This window comes from Artibeus jamaicensis, unplaced genomic scaffold (assembly GCF_021234435.1).
Source record: "Artibeus jamaicensis isolate MK-2021 breed Jamaican fruit bat unplaced genomic scaffold, CSHL_Jam_final contig_466, whole genome shotgun sequence".
Classification (NCBI taxonomy): Eukaryota; Metazoa; Chordata; class Mammalia; order Chiroptera; family Phyllostomidae; genus Artibeus; species Artibeus jamaicensis.
This window is the reverse complement of record NW_026521844.1, coordinates 4,251,635-4,278,267: the sequence shown is the minus strand read 5'-3', so window position 1 is coordinate 4,278,267 and position 26,633 is coordinate 4,251,635. Positions and strand designations below refer to the sequence as shown.

The window sequence follows — 26,633 nt, the reverse complement described above, 5'->3', positions numbered from 1 at the left end:
AAAGAATTTTCTAAAGCAGAGACCGGTCCAAATATGGAATGGGCTAACTCATTAAATCAGTTTCACACTACTGAAGACATCCAAGGACAAGCAGAACAACAGATGCTGAAGAAAAATTAAACTATGATATTGAGGTCTCTTCAAAGTCCCAAGTCTGTGAATTTTCTATAATGAGACACCCTCCAGATAGATTAAGAGAACATCTCAGAGTACAATAAATGCCAGCACATAATGCACAACATTAGCTAGTGGCAGAAATAAATGTAACTAAGACAGTTTATAATTTCTTTTTTTTAAGTGAAGATTTAGGGAACACTCAAAGAACGTCAAGGCAACAAGTTTGAATTGTCAAATCCAGAATGTACTGAGGACATTGGAGAAAAATTTTAACTAAAATAATGCCTCCGGGAACAGAGCAATGAATAATCTGCATTTTGCCTAGTAAAAGCAAACACTATTACTAATCTTAATAACATGTATTAGTCAATACAAATCCAGAAGTAACGAGAAGAAGGAAACACTATTTGATGAGCCCAAACTTTCCAGTTATTTTATTGTAATAGTACTTGTTAGGTAGCACTTGTTAGGTGGGAATAGTCCATAGTACATTTACTTTACCAGGACTTAATATATCTCCTAGGACCATGTGACTATTATAGTGTAATTCTGTGCTCTTTTAAAAATCCTTAAAATTACTGATTTTGATTTAGAAACTCTTTGGAATAAAACAAAGGTAACTTGCTTACTGAATACAAAGGTAGCAATAACTTTTAAGGCATATTCTCCACTGAATATTATTAGATCAGCATTATTTATACCTTTCTCTTATGAGTTTAGTGTGACCATAACCCTTTACATATCATTTTAACATAGGGGAAAAAGTTCTGAACACTAAAGCTGAAGATGAGCTCTGAACCACAATGATTTTAGTTGGCATCGATGTTCTAAGACTTCATGAACAGCACATATGCTGATTTGACTAAATTTAAATATAAGTTACTTTAAAAATCTATTCAAATTGTTATTACCTATGTCATTATATAAATTTTTTAATCCTCAACCAAGGTCATGCTTACTGATTATAGAGAGAAGGGAAGGAAGAAAGAGAGAGGGCGGGGAGAGAAACATTGATCAGTTGCTTCCCATAGGTGCCTGACCAAGGACCAAGCCTGCAACCTAGGCATGTGCCCTGAGAATTGAACCCGTGACTTAAATTTTTTTTATTTATAGAGAGATGGGGAAGGGAGGGAGAGAGAGAGGAAATAAACATTAATGTATGGTTGCCTCTCGCACACCCCCTACTGGGGACCTGGCCTGCAACCCAGGCATGTGCCCTGACTGGGAATCGAACTGCCATCCCCTGGTTCGCAGTCCCACGCTCAATCCACTGAGCTACACCAGCCAGGGTCTGAACCTGTGACTTTTTGATTTATGAGATGACACTCCAATGAACTCAGGCACACAATTTAGGTTGAGGTTAATATTTTACCCATGGATGTACAAATGCTCCGACGTAATTTGTTAAAAAGTCTATCCTTACACTGAAATGCTTTTATACTTTTGTCAAAAAGTCACACAGCATATTTGTGCAGTTGTAGCCCCTAAATCCATGGTGTATACTTTGATGAAACAGAATGAAGAACCCAGAAATATTTATGTCAATCAGTAGAAGGAAGAACGTCCTTCTACTGATACCACAGTCTTGATTATTGTTGCTATATAATGTCTTAAAATTGGAAAGACTGATTCTCGCAACCATATTTCTCTTTTACAAGAATGTTTTAGATATTCCTAAATTGTGTTGCTTTCCATATAATTTTAGAATATTCTATGTCTTTAGAATTTCTACGTCTATGTTAAAAAATCTTGAAGTTTTTTTTTAGGAATTATTTTAAACTACTTTTTATTTCTAGAGAAATTACGTTTTTACTATGTTGAGTCTTGCGATCTATGAGAACAGTATGAACTTTTATTTTTATCTTTATTTTTTATTGGCGTTTTATAGTTCTCAGCATATACTTATTTAAGTATTTTGTTAGATTTATACTTAAATATATCTTTTGATGAGAGATGAAGGGAGGAAGAAAGGAGAAAATAAGAGAGGGAGGGAAAAGGGAAGGATGGGAGTGAGGGCAGAAGGGGGAGCAATTATAAATGGCATATACGTTTTTATAGTTTTAACAATCATATGATTACTGCTAATATATAGAAATATAGTTGATTGATTTTTTAAAATGTTTCTTGCATCTTTTAACCTTGCTAACTTCTTAGATTTTGGAAGGTTTTAATTGTTTGCTAGTAATCTTCAGGATTTTTTGCACAGACAATCATCCACAAATAGGAAAATATTTTTGCATCATCCACAAATAGGAAAATATTTTATTATTCTATTCCAATCTACGTCTCTTTTTTGCTTTACTTCACTGGCGAGAACTTCAGCTCTATATTAAATAAGAATGGTGAGAGAGATGCCTTTCCCTGGTTCCCAGACTTAGGGGAAAGGTACTTAGTCTTTATCCATTAAGTATATCGCTATATGTAGGTTTCTAGAAGATGCTTTTAATCAAGTTTAGAAGTTCTCTATTTTTATTATTCTGAGCTGTTTAATTATAACCAGGCATTTAATTTTATAAAATACTTTTTTGTATCAACTTTTTCTCTTCTTTAGTATGTTAATATGATAGAGATACAGATTTTAAGTATTGAACAAGCCTCACATCTCTGAAATAAAACCCATTTTGTTATGGTGTATAATTCTGTTTATGTGTTGCTACACTGTATTTGCTAAAATTTTGCTAAGAACTTTTCTGTCCATATTCATGAAGAATATTGTTCTACATAAGAGTTCTTTCTTCTTCTATTTTATGAAAAACATTGTCTAAAATTAGTGTGAATTCTTGAAGTTTCATATTATTATCCATGGAAAACATTCTGGGCCTGTAGATTTCTTATTTTGAAAGTTATCATTCACATTCCTTAATAGTTACAGAACATTTAAATGATCAATTTCATACAGGATCAGTTGTGATAGAGGTTTTTTAGGAAACATCCATTTCATATAAGTTGTCAAATTTATGAGTGTTCCTTGTATCCCCTTAGTATCATTTCGGTGTCTGCAAAGTTACATAATGTAAAAACTAAAGAGAAGAAAACTTTCTTGCATTTACCCACATTTTTATTCTTTCCATTTTCTTTCTTCCTCACTGATATTCCATTATTTCTTTTTTATAATCCTTTTTGTTTATGGAATTTCCCTTACCTTTTTAAGATAGGTCTGCTAGCCACTAATTCACTTAGTTTTCTTTTATCTGAGATTGTCTTAATTTGCCCTTTACTCCTGAATAATATTTTCACTGGCTTCTAGTCACTAATCGTGTATTAATATCTTTATGCACAACATATTGTATAATATTTAGCAAGGTATAGCCTTATATAAAATGCCTTAAATGGAATAACTCAAGGAGCATTTTATAGCATTTTTAACACACATACCAAACAACATTGTTTTCTAAAAGGAATGCAGAAAAGTACATGTCATGTAAAATAGTGGATATAAGTGGGCCATACTCCTAGAAAGAGGATGTATTAGCTGACTTCACAAGACCCTTCCTACTCCACAGTCCATAATTCTAAATAATACCATTGAAGAGAATAAGTTACCGCATTAATTTTTTGGACATGACTCTATTATTAATAGTTTAGGGTTCTTCGGAAAAACAAAACCAATAGAGGCAGAAACGTTCTATAATCTGCCTTCTGAAAGCTGGGGAACCAGGAAAGCTAGTGGTGTAATTCAATCCAAGGGGATCCAATAACCTAATTCTATCTGAGGCCTAAAGCCTGAGACCCACTGGATATGGGTCCAGGAATCTAAAGGCCCGAGAACCAGAAACTATGATGTCCAAGGGCATGAAAAGATGAAAGTCTCCGCTCAAAAAGAGAAAAGAAAGAATTCAACGGGTCTTTTTCTTTCAAAAAGAGAAAAGAAAGGCTCCTTCACCTTTTTGTTGTGTTAAGGTTCTCAATGGATTAGATGATACTCACCCACATTGGTAAGGGCACAATTGATTACTTAGTCTATTAAAATAAATAACAATCTCTTTCAGCAACACCCTCAGAAACAACCAGAAATAATGTTTTTCCAACTATCTGGACACCCCTTAGCTCATCAAGTTGACACAAAAAATTAATCATCACAATGATAAAAGAAGAATAAACGACACTGAGAAGTTTCTTTTGCCTTTGACATTGTCAATCAATACCTATTTTCTCCCTTTCCAGTTCACATTGGCGATATTGCTTCACCTTTTTCCCTGCAGCTCAGGAATTTTATTGATGGTACATATCCTACATTGAATTTTCCTTTGTATAAAGGACTTAGAAATGAATGTAGATAAAGTCACACTTTACAGCTGTAGAATAAGTCCATGTGATAGTAAAATTACTTATAGACTTAGTAGAAAAGTTACAACTAGTGACAGAGAAATTGGTATTCCAGAGTGGTTTATCCTTAGTAAACCTGTTAGTTAAATCTACTCATCAGGCACTTTCCAGACTTAAAAAAAACTGGTACATACCCAGAAAGAAACACCTTACCTAATATACTTTTGGAAATCTCCGAACTTGTCTGTGTAATGATTTTTAAAACATGACCCTTTAAGTTGTGTCAAAATGATGAAAATATATAGAAAATTATGTCATATATTGATATATTGACATGATATATTGTCATATGTCATATTTCATTTTGTCATATATTGCAAGGAAACAATTTTTATTCCTTTTATTTTCAAAAAAAGATTTCTTAAGGGTGAAACTATTAATAGTGTTGGTATTTATGTATTGGTCTCTGTCTTATAAAAACAAGAATGCACATGTTCAGCACCATGATGAAATTTTACTTGTAATATGCACTCTATAGAAAATATATCTTTTATATTATTCACATTTACTTAAAATTAAGTTTATCTTGCAAATGTATATATACATACACACATATTATGAAAATCTATATTTCCACTTAAATTTAGAATAAATGAAATTATTTCAGCTTTTGCTAAATATACCCATGTAGAAATCAGAATAAAATCTATATTGACATATTTTAAATGTATAGTTAAAAGATTTCTATTAATTAAATAAAGCTGACAACTGCATTTAAGTGCATTTATCTGTATTTATATTTACAATTGTTTATAACTGTAAGTAAGCATGACAGTTAATTATATGCTACTATAGACACGTGACAGACAATGAGATGGCAGATTGGAACATAAATTGTTCCAACATTTCATAGATGGTTGGTAAGATAAGTACTTCCTATAATTATGCCTTTATGTGGAGTGGAGAAAAACTATAAAGCAAATAATTGTATACATAATTGTTTGAAACATATCCTCTAGGTTAGAGGCATTCACATTTAAAAATTCTTTAGGGACTTAATTAAAATAGAGAGAGTCATCACTTCTCAAAAATATGATCAAGAGATTTAATTTTAGATCCACATGTTTATTTTGACCTTTTTAAATTCACTTCAATGTGGGGAAACAAAATATTTTTATTTTAAATAGAGTTTTCTTTTTATTTGATTTTATTAGGTCTCTTCGATAAGACCTTTTCATCATAGGTAAAAAGCATAAAATTGAAATATCATTACCATTAAGACAGAAAATTTATAAACAAAATATCACCATACTTAGGAAAAACTGGACTTCCTAAATCAGTTAATATATTAGAATACACACACAGAAATTTGACCACCAGGCTTTTCCAAAGATAGCTGCAAATTAGAAAATACCCTTGTGTTGCCTGCTGCTACCTGGAATTCTAACCACCTGGCAATGGCATTTTTTTGTGCTCAAAGCTGTCAGGATACAGAAGAATCCCACCTTCGGTCAGTGGACTAGAAACAAGATAGTACCTGAGACTCCCTGGGACCTTTGTTTGATATGGCATAACTGGCACGTGAAGTCCTGTTTCTTGCTTTGGGTCCCGTATTTCTGTCTCATGATCAAGAGAGTATCAAGCTCTGACATAGTTTGTGAGGGGGAGGCAGCCTCAAGTGGGACAGACTCTACAAAGAACATTAGAGCTCTATTTTCGCCGGAGCTATTAGCATTGTTCTGTTTAGAAAACAACTGTTATAGGCTATGGTTTACCACTGGGTGATTTACATTTGTGTGTCACACACCAAATCTGCATTTGAGTGAGCTTACTCCAGCAATACAATGAAGAACATATTTGGTGGTCAATTGACTAAAGAGCAGCCCGCCCTTATCCTCAGGGATATGTTCCAAGACCCTCAGTGAATGCCTGAAACTACAGACAGTACTGAACCGTGTGTGTGAGTGTGTGTTTGTGTGTGTGTGTGTGTATACATACATACATACATATACCTATATGAGCAAAAGTAGGTTACGGTTGTGAGTTCATGAAACACTTTATTCTTGTATTATTATTTATTAATTATTGCATTGTTTTCCATATGAACAACAGCAAACCTACTTTTGTCCTGCATAAATACCTCTTAACTTAAAGAAGATCCTATGGCTTCTCTGGCATATAGGAATTGCCAGCAGCACTATTCTTGCACTTCGGGCCTTTATTAAGTAAAAGAAGGATGACTTGAAAACAAGCACCATGGTACCGCAACAAGCCATCTGATAACCAAGCCATCTACTAAGTGACTAACAGGCAGGAGTGTACATGGTGTGGACACTCTGGACAAAGGGACAATTCACATTCCAGCAGAACTGAGTGGATTGTGTAGATTTCATCACGCTACCCAGAATGATTCACCATTTAAAATGTACGAATTATTTATGGAATATTTCATTTAATATTTGGGACCACAGTTGACTGTGGGTAACTGAAACCACAGAAGGTGCAACCGCAGATAAGGGGGGATTGCTGTATGTTCAGAGGGTGCATGATGCATACATTTGAGCTGTACAAACAAGTGTAGATACAGAACAAACCATGGAAGTCATCAGAAACAAAAATTAGTTCTTACTATGTTTGCTCCAGGAACTGTTCTAAAAATTTTACATATTTTTTACATTTTAAATCTCACAACAGCTCCACAAGGTAGATCTCTTTTTAATCACTATTTAGAGATGAATGTAGGTACAGAATATTCAAAATTACATATGCAGCTTGCATTATTTTTTTTGCACAAGTGTTCTATATGTTCCTCAGCAGGGCTGTTGGGTCTCTATTTTGCACACTTATTTTATGTGCACTTCACCTGTGATTTCACATCTTCCCCAGTGATCCTACCAGCTACCATTCCAGAATCACTAGTGTCCAGAAAGGACCAAATGTCCAGGAGGGACACAAGCACCAAGTACCTTACTCATCACCCCAAAACCTGAACATGGCTGCTGTGTTCATCTGCTTCATTTTATCACTAAGTTCCCTGCATTCTCTTCTTGTACGGGAGGCATTAGATACCTTGGTTCTGGAAAGGACTGGGAAAGGTAGAGAGATGGGTAATATTTGGTAGCCTTTCAGATGTAACCACATAAGCTAGTAGGTGAGCTCATGGTGAGACAATAACAATCTAGAAAAATTTCCCTACAAAGTGGAATGAGGAAACTGAGACAAATGGTTAAACAAACTACGAGAATAGATGAGCAATAAATAGCCAGTTAATAAGTCACAACCTCTCCAACATTTGTTGTTTGTTGCTTTGTTTATGATAGCCATCCTGACCGGTGTAAAGTGGTATCTCATTGTGGTTTTAATTTGCATCTCTCTGATAGCTAACGATATTGAGCATCTCTTCATGTGTCTCTGGATGTTCTGTACGTTCACTGCTAGGATTATATCCTAAGAATCCTAAAATATCAACATCAAAGAACCTATGCACCACAATGTTCATAGCAGCACAATTTACAATAGCCAAGAGTTGGAAGCAACCTAGGTGCCCATCAGTAAATGAATGGATCAAAAAATTGTGGTACATATACACAATGGAATTCTATGCAGCAGAGAGAAAGAAGGAGCTACTACCCTTTGCAATAACATGGATGGAACTAGAAAGCATTATGATGAATGAAATAGGCCAGGTGTTGAAAGACTAATACCATATGATCTCACCTTTAACAGGAAGCTAAACAACAAAACAAACAAGCAAGCAGAAAAAAAAAAAAAGACACTGAAATAGAGAACAAGGGGACAGCGACCAGAGGGGAGAGGGAAGGGAATTTAAGAGGAAAAAAGGGGAGGGATTTGGAGGAACAAATAGGAAGGACACAGGGACGAGAACTAAGGGGGGTGGAAATGGGAGGGAGGTGGGGAGCAAGGGGCGGGGGAGGCTGGGATGGGAGAAATAGACAAAAAAACTGTACTTGAAAAATAACTAAATAAAATTTTTTAAAAAATTAGTCACAAGACCCTATGTGATACTCCCTAACTAAAGATGCCTGACAGCAGATGGCTTAAATCGACAGTCAGATAACAAAAATCATCTAGATCCAGACTGATCCAGGATGGAGGAAAAACTGACCAGAGAACCGACCCCAAAGCTCAATACACCATCATTATAATGAAAATTGACACCACGAGTAGAAGGTGGGACGAGGGGGACAAACACCATAACACCTCCAGAATACACTGTATGCAGAACAAGACCCCCTTCCCAACCAGAAGGCGGAGTCAGAATCTGGTGCCACTGTGGAGAGCAGGACTGTATACAGTGGCATCGGTCCTGTCAAACAAGACAGCTGCCATGTAGGCCATGTTTGGAGCATTTGCACTAGAATCTGTTTCAAGAAGGAAACTGCCTAAGTCATGCCAGATGTGTCTGGCGAGGTGGAGTGTTCAAAATACCTACACATGTGACCTGGACAGACATGTCCAGGTGGAGTACCCCAAGAAGCCCCAATGAAATTGGAGTACCCCAGGTGCAGTACCCCAAGAAGTACCCCAAGAAATTCCCCAATGACTTATCCAGGATCTTAAGACATTCATCTAGAGAATCGGAAGGGCGAAGAACATGGCCTTCACAGGCATATGAGAAGTGGGGACCTCAGATCACTGTTGAGCCAGCTGAGCTCCTTACAACAAGGTGCAGTTCCACACCCTGCTGATCTTCTGACTCCTGTGCTGCCGGAGGCTCTGCCCCACTGGACTGAGAACTTTGCTCATCTGCTGACCCAGTACTGTGAGATTCTGCCTTGTGAGATGCTATGTATCCCCCAATTCTCTTGTATGATGTTATAACTGAGTTTTTCTGAGTGATTACTGTTATTAGGTTAGTATGGATTTGGATTGAATCTGCATTAATAAAAGCCAAGTCGCCTATGTCTGCTTCCTGTTACTTCTTGGTGCCAGTGTCACTTATAGCAGGTGTCCCCCAACCCCTGCACCATGGACTGGTACCAGTCTGTGGCCTGTTAGGAACCGGCTGCACAGCTGGAGGTTAGTAGCAGGCAAGCAAGTCAGCTTCACTTGAATCACCTCCTGAACTCTGCCTCCTGTCCCCATCCCCATTCATGGAAAAATTGTCTTCCACAAAACAGGTCCCTGGTGCCAAAACGTTTGGGGACCACTGACTCACAAACTAGTGGTCTTATAGGTGGCTGGGTGCTTTCAGTTCTTAAGACCCAGATCAGACAATCTGAGCGGGAATCCAAGGCTGGTTTATAGGGAAGACCATACTGAGAAACATACACTTGCAATGGCCACAAAGCTTGGAGATACCCCCACCCTTGGAAACACATAAAATCCCAAAACCTAAGGGACCACATATGCAACTCATTCCTGAGTATGCATTCCACTTGGACATACACTTTTCACTTCTTTCATAGTGGCATCCGTGCCCTGTGTTTTATTTTTCACTACCTGAACAAACTTGCTTTGTTCTTACTCCAACTTGTCCTTGACATTTTCCCCGGGCAAGTCAATCTGGAGGTCATCTGACACTTAAAAGGTCCTGACAGTACCAGGGGTTGCAGAAATGGTCTAGTAACAATGGCAGAAGCTAGAAGGACAAACTGCAAGTCAAGCAAACCCATGCTAGGTTATTATAAGGCAACCATTAATATAAAACTCTGTCCAAAAAATAAACTGAAATCCAATGCAAATGCTATACCAACAAGCATAAAGGTACGATCTCCCAGCTCATAAGCATTGACAACATTAATGGACACACAAAACAGAAAAAAAATAAGACTGTAAAAACTAAGTATGTCCTTCCTGCTACAGTTAAGCCAGGTACTACTTTAAAAAAAATTGTTACCTGACTCCATTATTGGGAAAGACTGAATAATTTGATTTAGAATACACATTCTGAGATAAAAGTCTATTTGCCCCTTAGAAGAGAACACCATTAAACATTTTTCTAAGAAATATATCAAATGGTCCATGATTTAAAATGCAAAATGAGCAGAATAGTTAATTCAATAACTGTTTAATGAAATGCCTTTCACATGTGAAGATTTCAAAAATAATAAATAGAAGGATGCTCCACTTATTCCACAATGGAGGGAAACAAAGTAATCCACAGAAATAACACCTTTTTCAGTAAAGCTCATTAAAAAAACAGTTGACATAACTTTTAGTCCTTAAAACATTTAACATTTTAACACTTTTAATGGAAATACTTTGAAATTACATTGCACATTTTCCTAGAATCTCACAAAGAAATTTTTGAACATGACAAAAGTTTTTCTAAGGACTCATGTTCATTATGATCAATTATTATACCATACTGCAGTCTAATGATGCCCAGAGGGACAATTACAGTGCATGGAACTGTGTGCTGCTGTACTTCAGTGGCCTTACATTGCTGTGCTTTCACTTCTGGTTTCTGACCTTGATGGGTTTTCTCTCTCCACCACTGCTCTCGGCTCTGACTTCTCAGGACTTTTAGATTTTGATATGATCTGTCAGTTCCACAACTGTTCCTAATATTCTGCTTGCACCAAGAAAAGAGCTTAACGTGCTTTTTAAAAATAGTGTGAGACCACAGTGAAGAACGATCCATAGCCATTATGGGATGTATTTTGGCTCATGAAAAAAAATGCTATTACAGGCTGACTAGTTAATCTGCCTACAAGATGATGGTGACAATGATTTGGCAATGATGTTGATGATGGCAATTATCATGACCAGATGACACTGGGAAAAGTGTGTCACTGAATCTTCACAATTAAAGGAGGGGGGACTATTAGAATTTGATTTTACAGACAGGGAAATTAAACTTAGAAAGATTAACTAATGTGGGTACAGTTACATGAAAAGTAACCTCAACCTAGTATGTGAGCCCAGACTGATAACCTGATAACTACAGCTAACTCTCCTACTCATTCTCTACATTATCTCCAAAGGTCAGTAACTACATTTATAGTTTTTTAAAAGATGTTACTTGCAATGTAGATACAAGGTTTTAAAGGAAATGAAGGTTACTGAACTTCGACTATATCGACTTCTTCAGTATACTCACATTTTGCTTTACTGAGCCTGCTCCTAACAGGTGTTCATTTTGTTGATTTGTCTGCTACTTAAAATCAAGATGTTAACATAATTCTGGTGATTGATAATATTATACTATCATCACTTTGAGTTTATAAAATTCCCATTGCTATCCCCCCTAAAGTGCATTACAATATGTTGCACTTAAGTTATAAAAGTATCCTTATCATATTTGACTCATTACTTAATTTACTACTTAATTTTGGAAGTTCAATAGAATCTCATATTCTCACACCGCAAGGCACATCCCAGAGCTTAGAGAGTGCCCGGAAATCTCAGGGATTACATTGATCCCCCATGCATGTTCCTTTGGTCTGCACAGTGGAGTTCAAATTTCTAATTAGTTGCAGATACTTAAAAATGATGAGATTTTATATAGAATGTGGATTCCTGGTTGCTATCCTTTTGAGTAGAATTATCTTTTGTTGCTTTCTTCACTGAACTCAGCTCTGAAGAACAGGCAACTCCACTAAATCAATACCACACAGTGTCATTTTCCTGGCAAATAAATTCAATATTGAAAAGTTTATGAGATAGAGAGAAAAACAGAGACAGAAGTTGTGTTAAATGAAATATTTTCTTACAGTAAAAATAATTAGTTTTACTTCCACATTTGATACATTCCATTCCATATATTACTTACATATTTTTATACGTAAATAACAAAACAGCAAATAACAAATATCAATAAAATTAAAAAATAAATAGCTATTTAGAAAGTCACACAGTGATAAATGCAATGAAGAAATATTAGGCAAGAGCAGTAGATAAGGATCTGCAGGGCACTGCAGTTATTTTACATAGGTGGTAAGAGAAATAGGTTTAAAGCACTTATATGCCTCCAAATTGAACAGCCTTTAATAAAAGTTATCACTTCAATCACCGTGCTCAGCATCTCTTCACAGGGACCAGATGGACACAACTGGACAGACTGCTAGTCAGCCTCATTTGTTATTCTTAACACAGTACGAAGAACAGAGATTCAGGCTTGGAAAAGTTGGTTGTGATGCTGTTTTGTTTCCTAAAGCACTGTGAGAAAATGTCAACTGTGATTGACCCCGGGTTTTACTGATGCTTTCAGCACACAGACTTTGAAAGGCTACAGATACTTTAACCTGAAAGGAGAAGATTAAAATAAATCCTGAGGCTGATAGGTTCCCTTAAAATCAGTGAAGAAAAAAAAAAGACTGAAAACTAAGGGTAAAACGAAACAGACATATCTCACCATCACAAATTGTGGGTAGGAAATTATTAGAAAAAAATATGCCTGCCCCTAATTTAATGAATGAGAAAAATGACATGAAAATGAGTAATTTTTGTATTACTTATTAATATGTACCCTTCCAAAATTATAAAATTATTTCCTGAAAATAATTGTCCCAATATAACATGGATTATTTATCTGCAGCATAACACTAAGGACATCACTCAGCTAGGAGAGCATGAAATATCTCTTAACTTAGAAACTGTTAGTCTGTGTGCTAGAAAAGAGACATGCTTAAATAAGTTGTTTTGTTACACACAGAAAAAAAGAGAAAAAAAAAACTTTTCTCCATGCTTTACCTGCTTATTTAAAAAGGTAATAAACAAAACCCAAATATTATTTTAGACTCTGGAAATGTCCACACTTAAATGAATAATCACTGAATAAAAACTTTCAGATCATTGTCATAAGCATTTGCCATTGTCATAAGCTAAAGAAGCTGCATTTACAGCAATGCATAACATTTTCAAATGTAAGGTAAATTACCAAGTAGAACTGTTCTCTTTAGAGCGGGTTTCGATTTGAGAAGGTGAATGTTATAGGTAAATAAGACCTATAGACTCAAGATAATACCAGGAATAAAGTTTGTACAAAGATTGTAAATCCTTACCCCAGTGTTGTGCTCTGCATCAATAGAAACCTTTCAGCTAGGCTGAATAAGCTCATAAACCCTGTGAGAGAAGTTATATTTCTACTATTCAAAGTCAAATCCAGACCGATCAGATTGATATATCAACTTTCTTAATCTCTTTTACAAAAGAGAATTAGTCTGTCTGAATTTTGAATCAAACTCTACTTTCTTTAAAGTAGATTTAACCATTTTCTTTAATCAAGCTGAAATTAGGTTCTGGTTTAGACAAGGAAAAAATACTTAAAGGAAAGGAAAAAATACTATAAAAGAAGAAATTAGTAAGACATTTTATGGGACATTACCATTTATTAACAATGTTACTGTCAGAAATTAACATCTTAATGAATAGTCTGTAAGTTATTGTTTGTTTTAACTGTCTGACTACCTTTGGAATAGTCAGCCATTTACTAAATCCATGTTCAAAATTGTCTGTTAATTATCCATAACTTGCTTTTTTAATAAAGTCAATGCTGTATTTTTAGAAAAGCATCATTTGCTTTTTATAAAGCAAATAGGAGAGATATCGGTCTAAAACAATAATGTATTAATTCAATTAAATAACTTAAATGCTCTGAAATCAACCCCCAAAATTAAAACATGTTTTCTTTTAGGGTTTTGTGCTACATTTAAATATATTTAAAATATCATCTCCCGCCCTGGCTGGTGTAGCTCAGTGGATTGAGCGCGGGCCTGCGAACCACACGATAGCGGTTCGATTCCCAGTCAGGGCACATGCCTGGGTTGCAGGCCGGTTCCCTGCAGGCCAGTTCCCAGCAGGGGACGCACAAAAGGCAACCACACACTGATGTTTCCCTCCCTCTCTCCTTCCCCCCCTTCCCCTCTAAAGATAAATAAATAATAAAATATTTAAAAAAAACAAGATGACTTATAAAAAAAATATATCATCTCCCTAAAGATATGAAATATGTAAGATGATGGCAGAGTAGGTAGAAGCTACACTCAGCTCTTCCCAGGACCAAAATGGAATTACAAGCGAAGCATAGAAAGATTAGCCTGAATAACCAACTGAAGACTAGCTTAAGAGAAGCCTTATAACCAAGGATTTACAGAAGAAGTAACATTGAGACTGGTAGGAATAGCTGAGATGGTAAAAGTACTGGTCCTGCTACTCTGGACAGTGATTGAGGTTCCAGAGGGATATCTTAGCTATAAGCAGGGCGTAGTTCCCCTGAAAAGGATGGGGTCTAAATGTGATACTGGGCTCCCCAAGCCAGAGCACCAGAGTCAGGAAAGGGTGCCCACATAACATCTGGCTATAACAAAAGTACCATTGTTTCTGTACACCAGAGAGAGGCAGGAGTCCATTTAGAGATACAGGCACTCTCTTATAATGCTAGCACATGAAGTTTTGTTGGTAGCCACTAACCCTGGGCTTCACAGCAGAGGGAAGGTAGAGCAAACTAGAGTCATGTGAAGAAAGTCTGGGTTTGTGGCTCTGGGGAGATGGCTTAAGGAAGAGATGGCAGGATTCCTGTGCTGAGTCTCTCTCCCATACCTCAGGAGCCATCTTTCCTGGGTGGAACACATACCCCTCCTTATGGCATAAGCCTGGGGGACAGCAATCGCCCCAATCTCTAGACTCCTTCTTGCCTGGTCCTGTGAAGCTTACACCCTGCTGAAGAGTACAGAGAGGCCCCTTTAGTGACTGAGTCCAAAAGGCTGCCTGCATGCATAGGCAAGTGGAAGCAGATCTATGGGTGCACTGGAACTTTTGCTGACCTTCCCCTGGGCCCAGTGTTAGTAAAAGCCAATCTTGGTACACAGCTTGTCTTTCCAGCACATGCCCAGGCCCAGCAGAGGAAGCCACAAAGACAACCCTATAGCGCCAAATAGGATGCAAGGCCCAGTCACAGGCAGTATGGTAGATTGGCTTTCACAAGAGTCTCTCCCAAGAGGCCCAGAATCACACACCCAGTGGTCAGTTCAGGCCTTGTCAAAGAAGGATGCAAGTAGCTTTAAACCAGCACACCCAAAGGGAGATCTTGGCAGGCATAAAGCCCTGCTGAGGTGAATTCCGTTTTGTGTGGTCAGCACCTGCACAGCAACTCACACACCTTAGTTAACATTGAGCTTTACAGTGAGCCAGCCTGAGAGTTGATCCCATGCACAAATGGGCCAACAGCAATCAAGACTCAACTACTGTTCCAACTGATGTGGCTCAGTTGGTTGAACATAGCCCCAAGGAGCAAAAGGTCGCTGGTTTGATTCCTGGTCCGGACACATGCCTGGTTGTGGCCAGTCCCAGGTAGGTACATGTGCAAAAGGCAGCTAATTGATATTTCTTCCACATTGATGTTTCTCTTCCTCCTTCCCCCTTTTTAAAAATAAAATAAATAAAATATTTTTATAAAAAGACTCAGTTACAAAAGAAGGAGCCACATAACCCACACAAAGGACATTCGAGAAGCACCCAGCTCAGGTGATCAAGGAGACTGCACACACCACTGGACCCCACAAGACACCTACTACATAAAGCCCACCCCACCAAGACTTGGAGTCTTAGCAGATCTAACTAATACATGCTAACAAACACAAAGAGGCAGCCAAAATGGGGAGACAGAGAAGGGAACTTATCTGAAGAAATGAAAACACTAATTCACAAAGAATATAAGCACCCCTATGTTTACTGTAGCATTATTTACAATAGCCAAAATTTGGAAGCAGCCCAAGTGTCCATCAGTATATGAGTGGATAAAAAAGCTGTGGTGCAATAGACTAGTAGTTGGCCACAAAAATAGAAGGAAATCTTATCCTTTGCAACAGCATAGATGGAGCTGAAAATCAGTATGCTAAGTGAAATAAGCCAGGCGACAAATACCATATGGCCTCATCTATAAGTGGAACCTAATCAACAAAATAAACAAATGAGCAAAATGGAACCAGAAATATGAAAATATGGAGCAAACTGATAATAACCAGAGGGGAGGGAGGAGAGGGGGATATCAGGGGAAAAAAGGGGAAGGGTGGTCAAGGAACGTGTACAAAGGACACATGAACATGGACAACAGGGTAGGAATTGACTGTGGGAGCAGGGGAGGGGGTTGGGGGAGATAGCAGTGAGGGAGAATGTGGGAAAACTGTAATAGAACAACATTAAAAAGATAAAATAAATAAAAGTAGATTTCCTGAGAGAGGAAAAAAATAGAAGGAAATCTCACCTTTTGCAATAGCATACATGAACATGAGAGCATTATGCTAAGTGAAAGAAGCCAGTCAGAGAAAGACAAATACCATATTGTTTTATTCATATGCAGAATCTAATGAACAAACTGAACTAACAAGCAAAGCAGAGATAGACTCAAAGACAAAGAGCCAGCTGACAGCTGTTGGGGTAGGGAAGTGGGTGGGGGTAGGTGGAGGGATTGAGGAAAACGAGAGAAAAAAACTTCATGGACATGTACAACAGTGTGGAAAGTGCTGTGGGGAGCAAGGGTCAGGGATGTGGAGCAGGGTACAGAGGGATAAATGCTGATGGACAGAGACTTAACTTGAGTTAGTGAACACACAACATAGTGTACAGAAAATATATTGTAGAACTGTATACCTGAAATGTGTATAATTTTGTTAACCAGTGTTACCCAAATAAATTCAATAAGAAGGAAAAATTTAAAAAATGTAAAAAGACATGACAAATAGTAGATGCTTAATATCTTTACCAAGAGATAAAGATATTAAGCAAATCAATAAATTTATAAATTGATCAGAAAAAAGTTCTTATTCTTTTAAAGAACCTTTGATGTTAACTTTAACTAGCCATTCTAATTCAATGAACTGTAAGCTTTTTTGACTATGTGCCCTATCAATAAAAACTTTTTAGCACAGTCCTCCATATATGTAGTTATTTTAAAATTGTATATGCTTATCATTTTAGTCATATATTAAGCATACTACAAACTCATACACACAAATAAACCAATTTTAAGATAAAGATAAAATAATCAAGATCTGGTTGAAGTTGGAATTATTTTGATATGTATTTTAATGCTTGTCCTGGCTGTAGTAGCTCACTAAAATACATCAATATAAATGAATGACAAGGACCAATGCTGTCACTATCCAATTATAAAACTTCTTTTATTCCAACTCCTTCACCATTTATTGTCTTTCATGAAAGTTTAGCTTGTATATTTTCATTTCCCCTGAAGCTAGATGATCTTGCCAAGTAACCACAAGATGATTCATTTATATTTATACTAACATTTATATTTATAACCAAAAGGCTTCAGATAAACTATAACTAGAACTACTTTTAAAGGTTTTGCAAAAACTGCTGCAAGATTCATGTGCATGCAAATAAAAGAACTTTTAAGACTGAAGTCATTTATGGAAATAAAGTCACAATGATGAACACTTTTTCTGGATATTTTGTTCCAAAAGGTTGTCCAAACCAAATTTTCTTTCAAAGCAGTTATTTCAAATTAAGTGTTAAAATGGCACCTTTATCCTGAGAAAGTAATTTTTTCAATTTTTGCTTCTCCCCACACTTGCAATAAGCATATAATCAGAAGTTTCTCAAGCATATATAGCTAGTAATGCATCCTAGAACATGTGAATCTACTTTTCCACATAACACCAAATTGTTTACAGAGGCAGTTGTTCACATTTACCTATCCTGTGCTAATTTCTCGGTATTACCTTGGTTATTTTTACTATGGCCAAAAGAGCAATTATTTCACCAGATGGAATATGGCTTTTCATTTTGGCTTTGACAAAAGCACAGAGTAGCACAGGACTTGAAAGTTCTTTGGTGGGATTGAGCAAAAAGGAAAAAAGACTCATGGACAGGGACAGGACTGTGGTGATTGCCAAGGGGGAGGGGTATAGGAGAACTAAATGGTAATGGGAAAAATACAATAAATATTTAAAATAATAAAATAAAATAATTTTAGAGGTTTCTAATCATGTCCAGAATGCTTAGAGTTTAAATATCTTGCTGATCATGAACGTGTCATAGCCTCAGTAGCTAATATATCAAGTGCACAATAAGCCTTAGGTTAAAATTCATCATTAAGAACTGATTCTGTCACAGTGTGGTATCATATATAATATGCTAAAATTTTGTTTAGAATATTAGCACTTATATTCTTGAGAGTTTTTCCCAGGATTGCAAGATTGGCTTAGCACTCAAATCCAATAAAAGTAATTCACCATATTAACAAACTGAAAAAGACACACCATACAATAACACCTTAAGATCCAAATGACTCACTCTGAGCAGAAAAAGCCCCCATGAATTTTCTTCTACGGTATAACTTGTAGAAAAAACTTCGCATGATCAAGAAGCTCCAAATATTACAGTGTCTATACTAGGGGTATTTTATTGAATGTGGTTATGACACTAAAAAAGCAAACTGGACTCACTTCTGTTTCTGAATTAGAGCTTCTAATAACTCAATATAAGATTAGAGTATCTTCCTGCCTAATAGTTGTCACATTATACACACATGGTATCTGATTATACTACTTTTGTACATAAATGTAAAGTTCAGGTAAAAAATGAACATTATCTCTATTATGTCCTTTGAGATTGAATGTCTTATCATTGAAAGAAATACTCAACAAAGAAAAGGTACTCATGTGAAGCTGTAGTAACAGTTAAGGTAAAATGATTGTTTAAACTCAATGACTGAAGTTATCATTTTATCACGTGCACTTACCTAGTGCCAGGCACATATGCAAACCGAATTTGAAACTGAGACTTCTAAATTATATCCATTATTTCTTACTCTAGAAACTTCTGAAACTTAAGGGTGACAGATTTGTCAGAAAGTTCTCTTTACCAACTAAAGGAAGGACAACCCAGTCTCGGTTATGAACTGTCATTAGTAATTTAGCAGAGTTAGAAGGCAGTTCAGCCGAGTAGACAGAAAATTAAAACATGGGCAGCTCCTGATTGAAAATTTATTCATAGCAGGTAATGATATAGCACAATCAGGATCCCTGGTATTACTCAGAATGAGATTTAATTCAGATAACTTTGATGATGGCACTTGAATCAGAGATTATAAATGGTGACAGGTTGTGACATACAGATAGGATGAAGTGAGCATCAGCAAAATATCTCTACTGAAGATGATTTTATATAAGATTATTTTTTCAAACAGGAAATGTAATAATTTTAAAAATTACTAGAAGTTTTCATAAAAGAGGCTTAGGCCTTAGGTACATGATGTACCTTTTTCATATATACTTTTCCATGACTATAATATTAATCAACCTATCAGAGGTAAGGGTTGGAAAATAACTCATATTTCAAAATATAATATATACATTATAGTTTTTTTAATTCATCTGGAAAAGGAACAAACCTAAAATTATAGGCAGAGTAGCTCTTGTATGGAACGGGTCATAGTGAAGGCTTGTTTTTTCACATGTATGTGCATGAAAGGGCTATTCATTAAAGGCACTTACATACAATATATGTTATTTACAAAGAATAGTAAGTTTATATTGGATTTTGTGTACCCTTATAGGTTTTCTAATTATTGACAATAGTGGTACTTTTGAAAGAAAAAATGTATTTTTTTTAAAAAGATGCCTGTTTCAGACATAACACTCTATAATACACACACAGGTGAGAAAAATGGTATTTTCACATAGACAGGTATTCCAATACATCTCTTTAGAATTTGTGAGGTGGCATATTCAGTGTGTGTGGTCAACTCGTTTGATGTGGGAACTTTAAAACATAGCCCTAAAATTCTTTCATGTCCTTTCCATTGAAAGGAATCCATGTTCCCAATCCCTTGAATCTGTAACAGTTTGGCCAATACATTTTAACAGAAATTGTGTATCAGTTTCCAGATCCAGACCATAAGAAATGGCAGCCTCCATGGCTATTATTGAAAACCCTCACACTTGTGAGGTACCCAGGTAAGCAGTAGAGTGGGCTACAATAGGAGGAACTGAAGCCCTTTAACCCACACCCAGCGCTGAGCTCCTAGCAGAGAACCAGCACCAAATGTCAGTCATGTGAGGAAACCATCTTTAAGGTAGATGCTCCACACGCAAAGAAGTCACTCCGGTTGGCACAACATGGAAACGAGAGCTGCTCTGCCTGAACTATGGCTAAACTGTAGATACAGAAATAAAATAAACTGCTTTTGTCTGAACTCACTAAATTTTGGTCTGGTGTGTTAAGCAGCAGTAGATAACAAAAATAGCAGAGTAGGATTTGAATCATGAATGCTGATTATGAAATGACTCCAACATTATATATGTGCTATAAACTATGAGAACAGAAGAAAGAGAATGTAAAAAGCCTCAATTCAATAAATTGCATGTAGTACTGAGAAAATAATTCAAAGAATATGGGAAACTTTAGAATTTTATATATTATAGAATTTAAGTATATAAGAATTTAACTTTGAGATACACATTGGCTTTGTAGGATTTTTATCTATAGTATTTAATGATATTATGACCAATATTATAAACCTATGTAAGAAATATTATTTTTTAAAAATTGGAAAATTTAGATAGAACATCTAAAATGATAGAAATTCATTTTAAGTGAAATTATAGTTACAGAGGACTAGGTCTATAGGATAGAGCAAAGTCAAAAATAGTAACAATAAAAATAGTAATAAGCTAAAATGGTAACATATGTTATTTACCAAAGTAAGCACCTGAGAAAGATTAATAGTCGATTCGATGACAGAAGAAACCAAGGATCAAACAAAAATTATAACTATGTCTTGATAATCCCTTTAGAAAACTGACAACTTTACACCTCAAGAGCTTATGGTACAGAAAATACATTATAATTAATATTTTAATAAAGTGAAGAATTTGATATATACAATTTACCCACTTAATATATTTCTTTTAAGATACACTTCTATAAAAGAATTGTTTTATAATCAAATTTAAAACTTTAATCTATTTCATAAAGTACAGTTTTACAGGATAGAGTCAACTCTTACTCATCCAATATAAACTAGAGTTCAATTAATTGCACTTCCTGTCCACAATCAACATATATATAAGATTTACTTAATAATGTAGTTAGTCGGGCTATATCACAAAATTAGCACATCTGTGTTCAGTCCTTTTTACTTGTTATAAATCAATACTATAAAAGGCAATGTTCCGAGAAGGGATCAAAATACAAAATACCTTTACAGAAGGAACGGTTATTAGCTCCCAAACTCTCCCTTCTTTTTTAAAATGAAAAACCCAAGAACAATGATTAATTGATTCATACTAGAGTGAAGCTAGGCCTGGAACCCTGCCACCAGCTTTTGCCTCTATGTCTTTTCTCATACATTATGCTGCTTCATCTGGTGTGAGTGATTCCTATATGGCTATGAAATACACGGCTGTATGATATTAACAAAAGAGTATAGTGAAACAATTTCATTTGTATAAAAGTCATCCAATTTGTACTAAAAGTTAGAAATCTTAATTTTATCAAATTATTTGCTGAACCATTTTCTACACTACTCATTTTCCAGGTATGTGAATGTTTATATAATATAAAGTATTCACAAAATTCATTAAATTCTTTTCAAAATACTTATTTTAAAAATCAGTTATACATTACTTGATGCTCTGCTAATTTTAATATGCCTGATAACACTTTTCTTTATATTTCCACTTATGGTAAATAACAGATACAAGTTGAGAGTGTTTTGGCTTTTTAAAATTTTTTTGCCATATCATGCTATTTAGATTTAATCACCTAAAATATACTTCTACTCAGATGGTTAAAAAAAAGTTAGAGATATGTTTAATCTCACCAAACTGTTTTAACACTATTCCTTAGCTTACTATCTGTAAGACACATGACTATAAAAACAGTACTTAGCTTACAGCAAAATATAACCTAGAAGAAAGAAAAAAAATAGTACTTACCATGTATAACTAGAGTAGTCATTCAAAATAAATAAAATATGTAGCTAATATAGCTAAAACATGTGGCACCATGTTTGAGACATTGTTTACATACTTATAAATGTTAGTTGTTATTAGTTATAATTATATAGCTGCAGTCTAAAATATGGTGTTATTATTAAGATAGCAAAACATGAAGTATGATTTTAAAAAATAACCTATTTAAAACAATGTGTATTTCTTTATTAAAGGGAGACTTACTAAGGTTAATTCAACCTGATAGTCTTTTTGATATTAAAAAATGCTTCACATTAATCCTTTTAAATGGGAACATCACCAATATATTTGAAATGGCAAAAGATTTATAAAACTAAAATTTAATGCAACTTACCATGAATATGTGTTATACAAAACAAATTAAATTGTATATGTCTGCCAAACATTCTTCATAAAATTACAAAAAGTCATTTTAAGAAATTAAATATCAGTGAGAAGGTACAGATACAATGAATATAGTGAAATTCCTTAAAATTAATTTTAAATAAAGAAAACACTTCAACATTATATGTACCTACCTAGAGTAGGCAAACAATCGACTGTCCCAAAGATCATGATTCCCTCTAGGTCCAGAATGAAAATAACAAGAATCCGTCCCATCAAACATATTCAATCCATCCTCCGAATTTTTTGAGGCATGGCTGTGTACCACATCTAAGAGGACAGTGATACCCATGGAGTGAGCTGTGTCAACCAGTTCTTTTAGCTCTTCAGGAGTTCCATAACGACTAAAGATAAAGAACACAGCAAAAACAAGATTACATCATATTTAAAGCAAACAGCCAATCATTTATTGTGAATCATGTGGTTTATCAATACTGTACTACATACTTTAAATGGGCAAATACCATATGACAGGTAGAAGTCAAGTTGCTTAATATTTGCTATTGAATAAATTTAACAGCATTCAATAAAGAGTTAAATTAAGCTATTAAATGCAGATTTATATCCCAAGAAGAATTCACGCTTTGAACAGTTAGACCATAGAACCCTACCTCTCTACGCTCAGAGTTTCTGATTTCCATCTCCAAGTCTAATTAATCCTGGAAATATGGTCATTCCTATTCACAGGCATAGCTGTCCCTTTGAGTATATATGGTTGGGGTTAGGTGAACTCTTAAGGTATTCCTTTGAAAATCTTTAGGGCCTTGATTGAGGTCATCATTCCTGCATTTATTTATTCCTAAACTGAGATGTGCTCAAGAGAAAATGCCATGTATGTAACTTTTCACCCAAGCTGAAAAGTTATAGATCATATGTGTTTGTGTTAAAAGTAATTTTCTAGTCTACATTAAAGAGAACAAAATCACACCCAAAGGGAAGTCCTTTCTTAATCTGTGTAAAATCTCGGCATTACCATTTTCCATAGCATCAAGTTTGTCTTTTAAATGGTCAGACTGTACTTTCAGGGATCATTTCTATAGTTTCTTATAAGACTGTACTTTCAGGGATCATTTCTATAGTTTATTACATGGTCACCCTTATGATTGTTGGCTCTTCCTCACTAGATCACATGCTTCTTGAGGGCAGGGGCTGTTTTCATGCATGGTGCAGCATAGTGCTTAGTATACAGCAGTTCTCTTAATAGCCAACTCTATTGGGCGGCAAGACCTGCATTTTTAAAATGCAAATAAGATTATATCATCTTCTCAGGATGAATATCAGTGTCCTAATCATGACCTACTGCACTGCTTAATGTGGCTTTTTCCAATAACTTCAAACTTAAAACATTCTACCACTTCCTCTCCCTACCCTAGCTACCAAGTCTTTTTTTCTACTCACTAAACAGTATGTTCAGTGAATGAACACTACTAAAGTTTCATTCATTCATTTGTTTGTTTAACAAATACTTGTTAGGCTATCTACCATGTCATGAAATTTTCTATGCTCTGGGGATTCAGCACTGAACAAAATAAGTATCACTGCATTTATAAATGTTGCATTCTATTTGGGAAAAACAAATAAATAAGCAAGATATGTGGACTCTCAGATAGCAGTAACTTATCTTTAGAAAATGAAGCAAAACCAAGGGTAAGAAAGGCAGGTTTGCTATTTTGACTAAGAGCAGCTATAAAAGTTGCATGAGGCAATATTTGAGCAAAGGCCTTAAAGAAGTAGGGAGCAATGCATGTGAATAGTTAATGAGAAGAGTGCTCAGAGAGAAAGAGCACTGGAGACAGAAATGAGCTTAGGGGCATTTGGAGAACAGCAAATATGCTACTGTAGCTGGAGTGGAATGAACAAGAGTTAAGACTACAGGGGCTGCCAAGACCTGTGGTATGGGGTATTATGGACCTATATAAAACCTTTGGCTTTTATTTTGAAAGAGAATCACTAGAGTATTCTTTGCAAAAGAGTGACATGATTTAACTTTTATTTTTAAATGTTTACTGTGGCCAGGGTGCAGAAAATAGTCCATGTTTATGGAGGGAGGAAAGACTAGGGAAAGTGTAGGAGGGTAAAAGAAAATAGAGTGACCAGCGAAAGAGCTATTGAAATAATAGAAGTAAGATATAACAGCAACTTGGAACAGAGTGATAGCAGCTGAAGCAGCCAGATGTGGGACACATTTTGAAGTTACAGATGGCTAAATTTTATGATAGCTAGAGCTAGAGGGACAGAAAAGAAGAGTCATGTATATCACAAATGTTTTTGGCTTGAACAATTGGAAGATGAAGTTTGCATTTACAGAACTAGGAGAGATGACTGGAGGAGAGGATGGAAAATAAGATCAAGAATTTAATTTGCGATATGTTAAGTATTATGTAAGGATTAGATACCCCAATGTCAAACTGGCACTGTTTGAAGTTCAGGACAGAGGTCAGAACTAGAGAGTTAAATTTGGGAGTTGGCATATAAAGTGTATTTAATCATAGGAATGTGTGAGACTTAATGAGTCCCGAGGTGCTTCATATAAAAAGAGAAGAGAATGAAACCAAGGGCACTGGCAGATACAATCTTTACTGGTCAGAAAGAGTGCAGGAAATACAAAAGAAATCACAAGAAAGGTGGCAAAAACAACAGGGGGTGAAATATTCTAAAAGGCAAGAGAAAAAAAGTTCCAAGGAGGTGAGAGTAACCAATTGTGTCAAATGCTATTGACAGTACAAGTAAGAAGTTATCTTTAGACTTGACAATATGGAGGCTATCAGTATCACTGAAAAGAGCATTTTCAGTGAAGAGGTGAAAAGACTCCTTGGAACAAGTTTAAAAAAGAAGAAAAGTGGAGGAATTAGAGAGAGTAAATAAGGGTAACTTATTCAAGAAGAACTACAATAAAGAAAAGCAGATAAATGAATACAGTCTTTTTTTTGTCTTGAATTCTATCTACCTAGTCCCACTTAACTCCTCCCCAAGTTAACTATTAATCGTGCTTTATATCTCAGTGCTACCAGCAATTCGTGTCTAATCTAATCTAATCTTATCAGATTATATGCTATTATAGCACCCTGACATTGATATATTTGCAGCTGCTGTATTTGACATTGCTTCTATTGCAGGTGGAAATCATGATATGTGGAATTATTGGACTAGAATCTCTATGCTGCTTCAGTATATTTGCCATGAGGCCAAAACAGTGTTAGACATGTTCACCTTGTGATCATTCAGGTCAGCACTTCTTCAACTGCATAGAAGGCCTTGAATCTTTCTGCACAGAAAGCACCATTCCTTAGACTTCAGCCTAGGAAGGACAGTCCTTCTGTGCATAATAGCCCCATGTCCTACCAATGGACTCCTCAGTCACCTTCCTACATGAGTCAATCATTTTCTATAAAAAGATGTGAGTTCTGGCAATAATGGCTTCTGTAAGACATGATTTTCTAACTAAAGCATGGGCCTCCCAATCATGAAAATTTTAGCAAACAACTGAATATTCTTGATCAGAAATCATTTCATGAAAAGCAACATTAATCAAGGTCAATCTCTAAGACTAGATGAGATGAAACTCTATGATCTTAAAAATGCTAACCACCTTATGTTAACTCTGTTAACCCTAAAACAGGTTACAAAATGATGTCATATAAAATATAAAACTACATTTTTTAACTTTTGCTCAAAAAAGAATAGAAGTAGTGAGTCTTTCCTTTTACCTTGAAGCAGCAAAGAAGCTTGTGATTTGGTAACCAAAACTGGCATAATAAACATGTTCCATGATCGCCATCAATTGAATGCAGTTGTACCCTATATGAGCCAAGGCCAAATAGAGATTAAAACCACATTTTGAAAAAACATAAAAAAATATATATAAACACAGGATCCTTGTTCTGAAGACATTACATTTTACATATAATCATTTACATATAAATGACTTATCATTTTATAAAGTTCTACTACTTTAATCTTTTG

General features: G+C 35.5%; 1 protein-coding gene across 1 annotated transcript in view; it reads right to left on the bottom strand.

Annotated features, from left to right (window-relative positions):
* The window catches only part of GBE1 (1,4-alpha-glucan branching enzyme 1), a 274,759-nt gene that overhangs the window by 106,909 nt on the left and 141,217 nt on the right, over window positions 1-26,633 (bottom strand). Inside the window, exons 6-7 of the mRNA XM_053667205.1 lie at window positions 26,378-26,468; window positions 22,805-23,014 (exon numbers count right to left, since the gene is read on the bottom strand). Coding sequence (XP_053523180.1) covers window positions 22,805-23,014; window positions 26,378-26,468 — 301 coding nt within the window. The remainder of the gene's footprint in view (window positions 1-22,804; window positions 23,015-26,377; window positions 26,469-26,633) is intronic.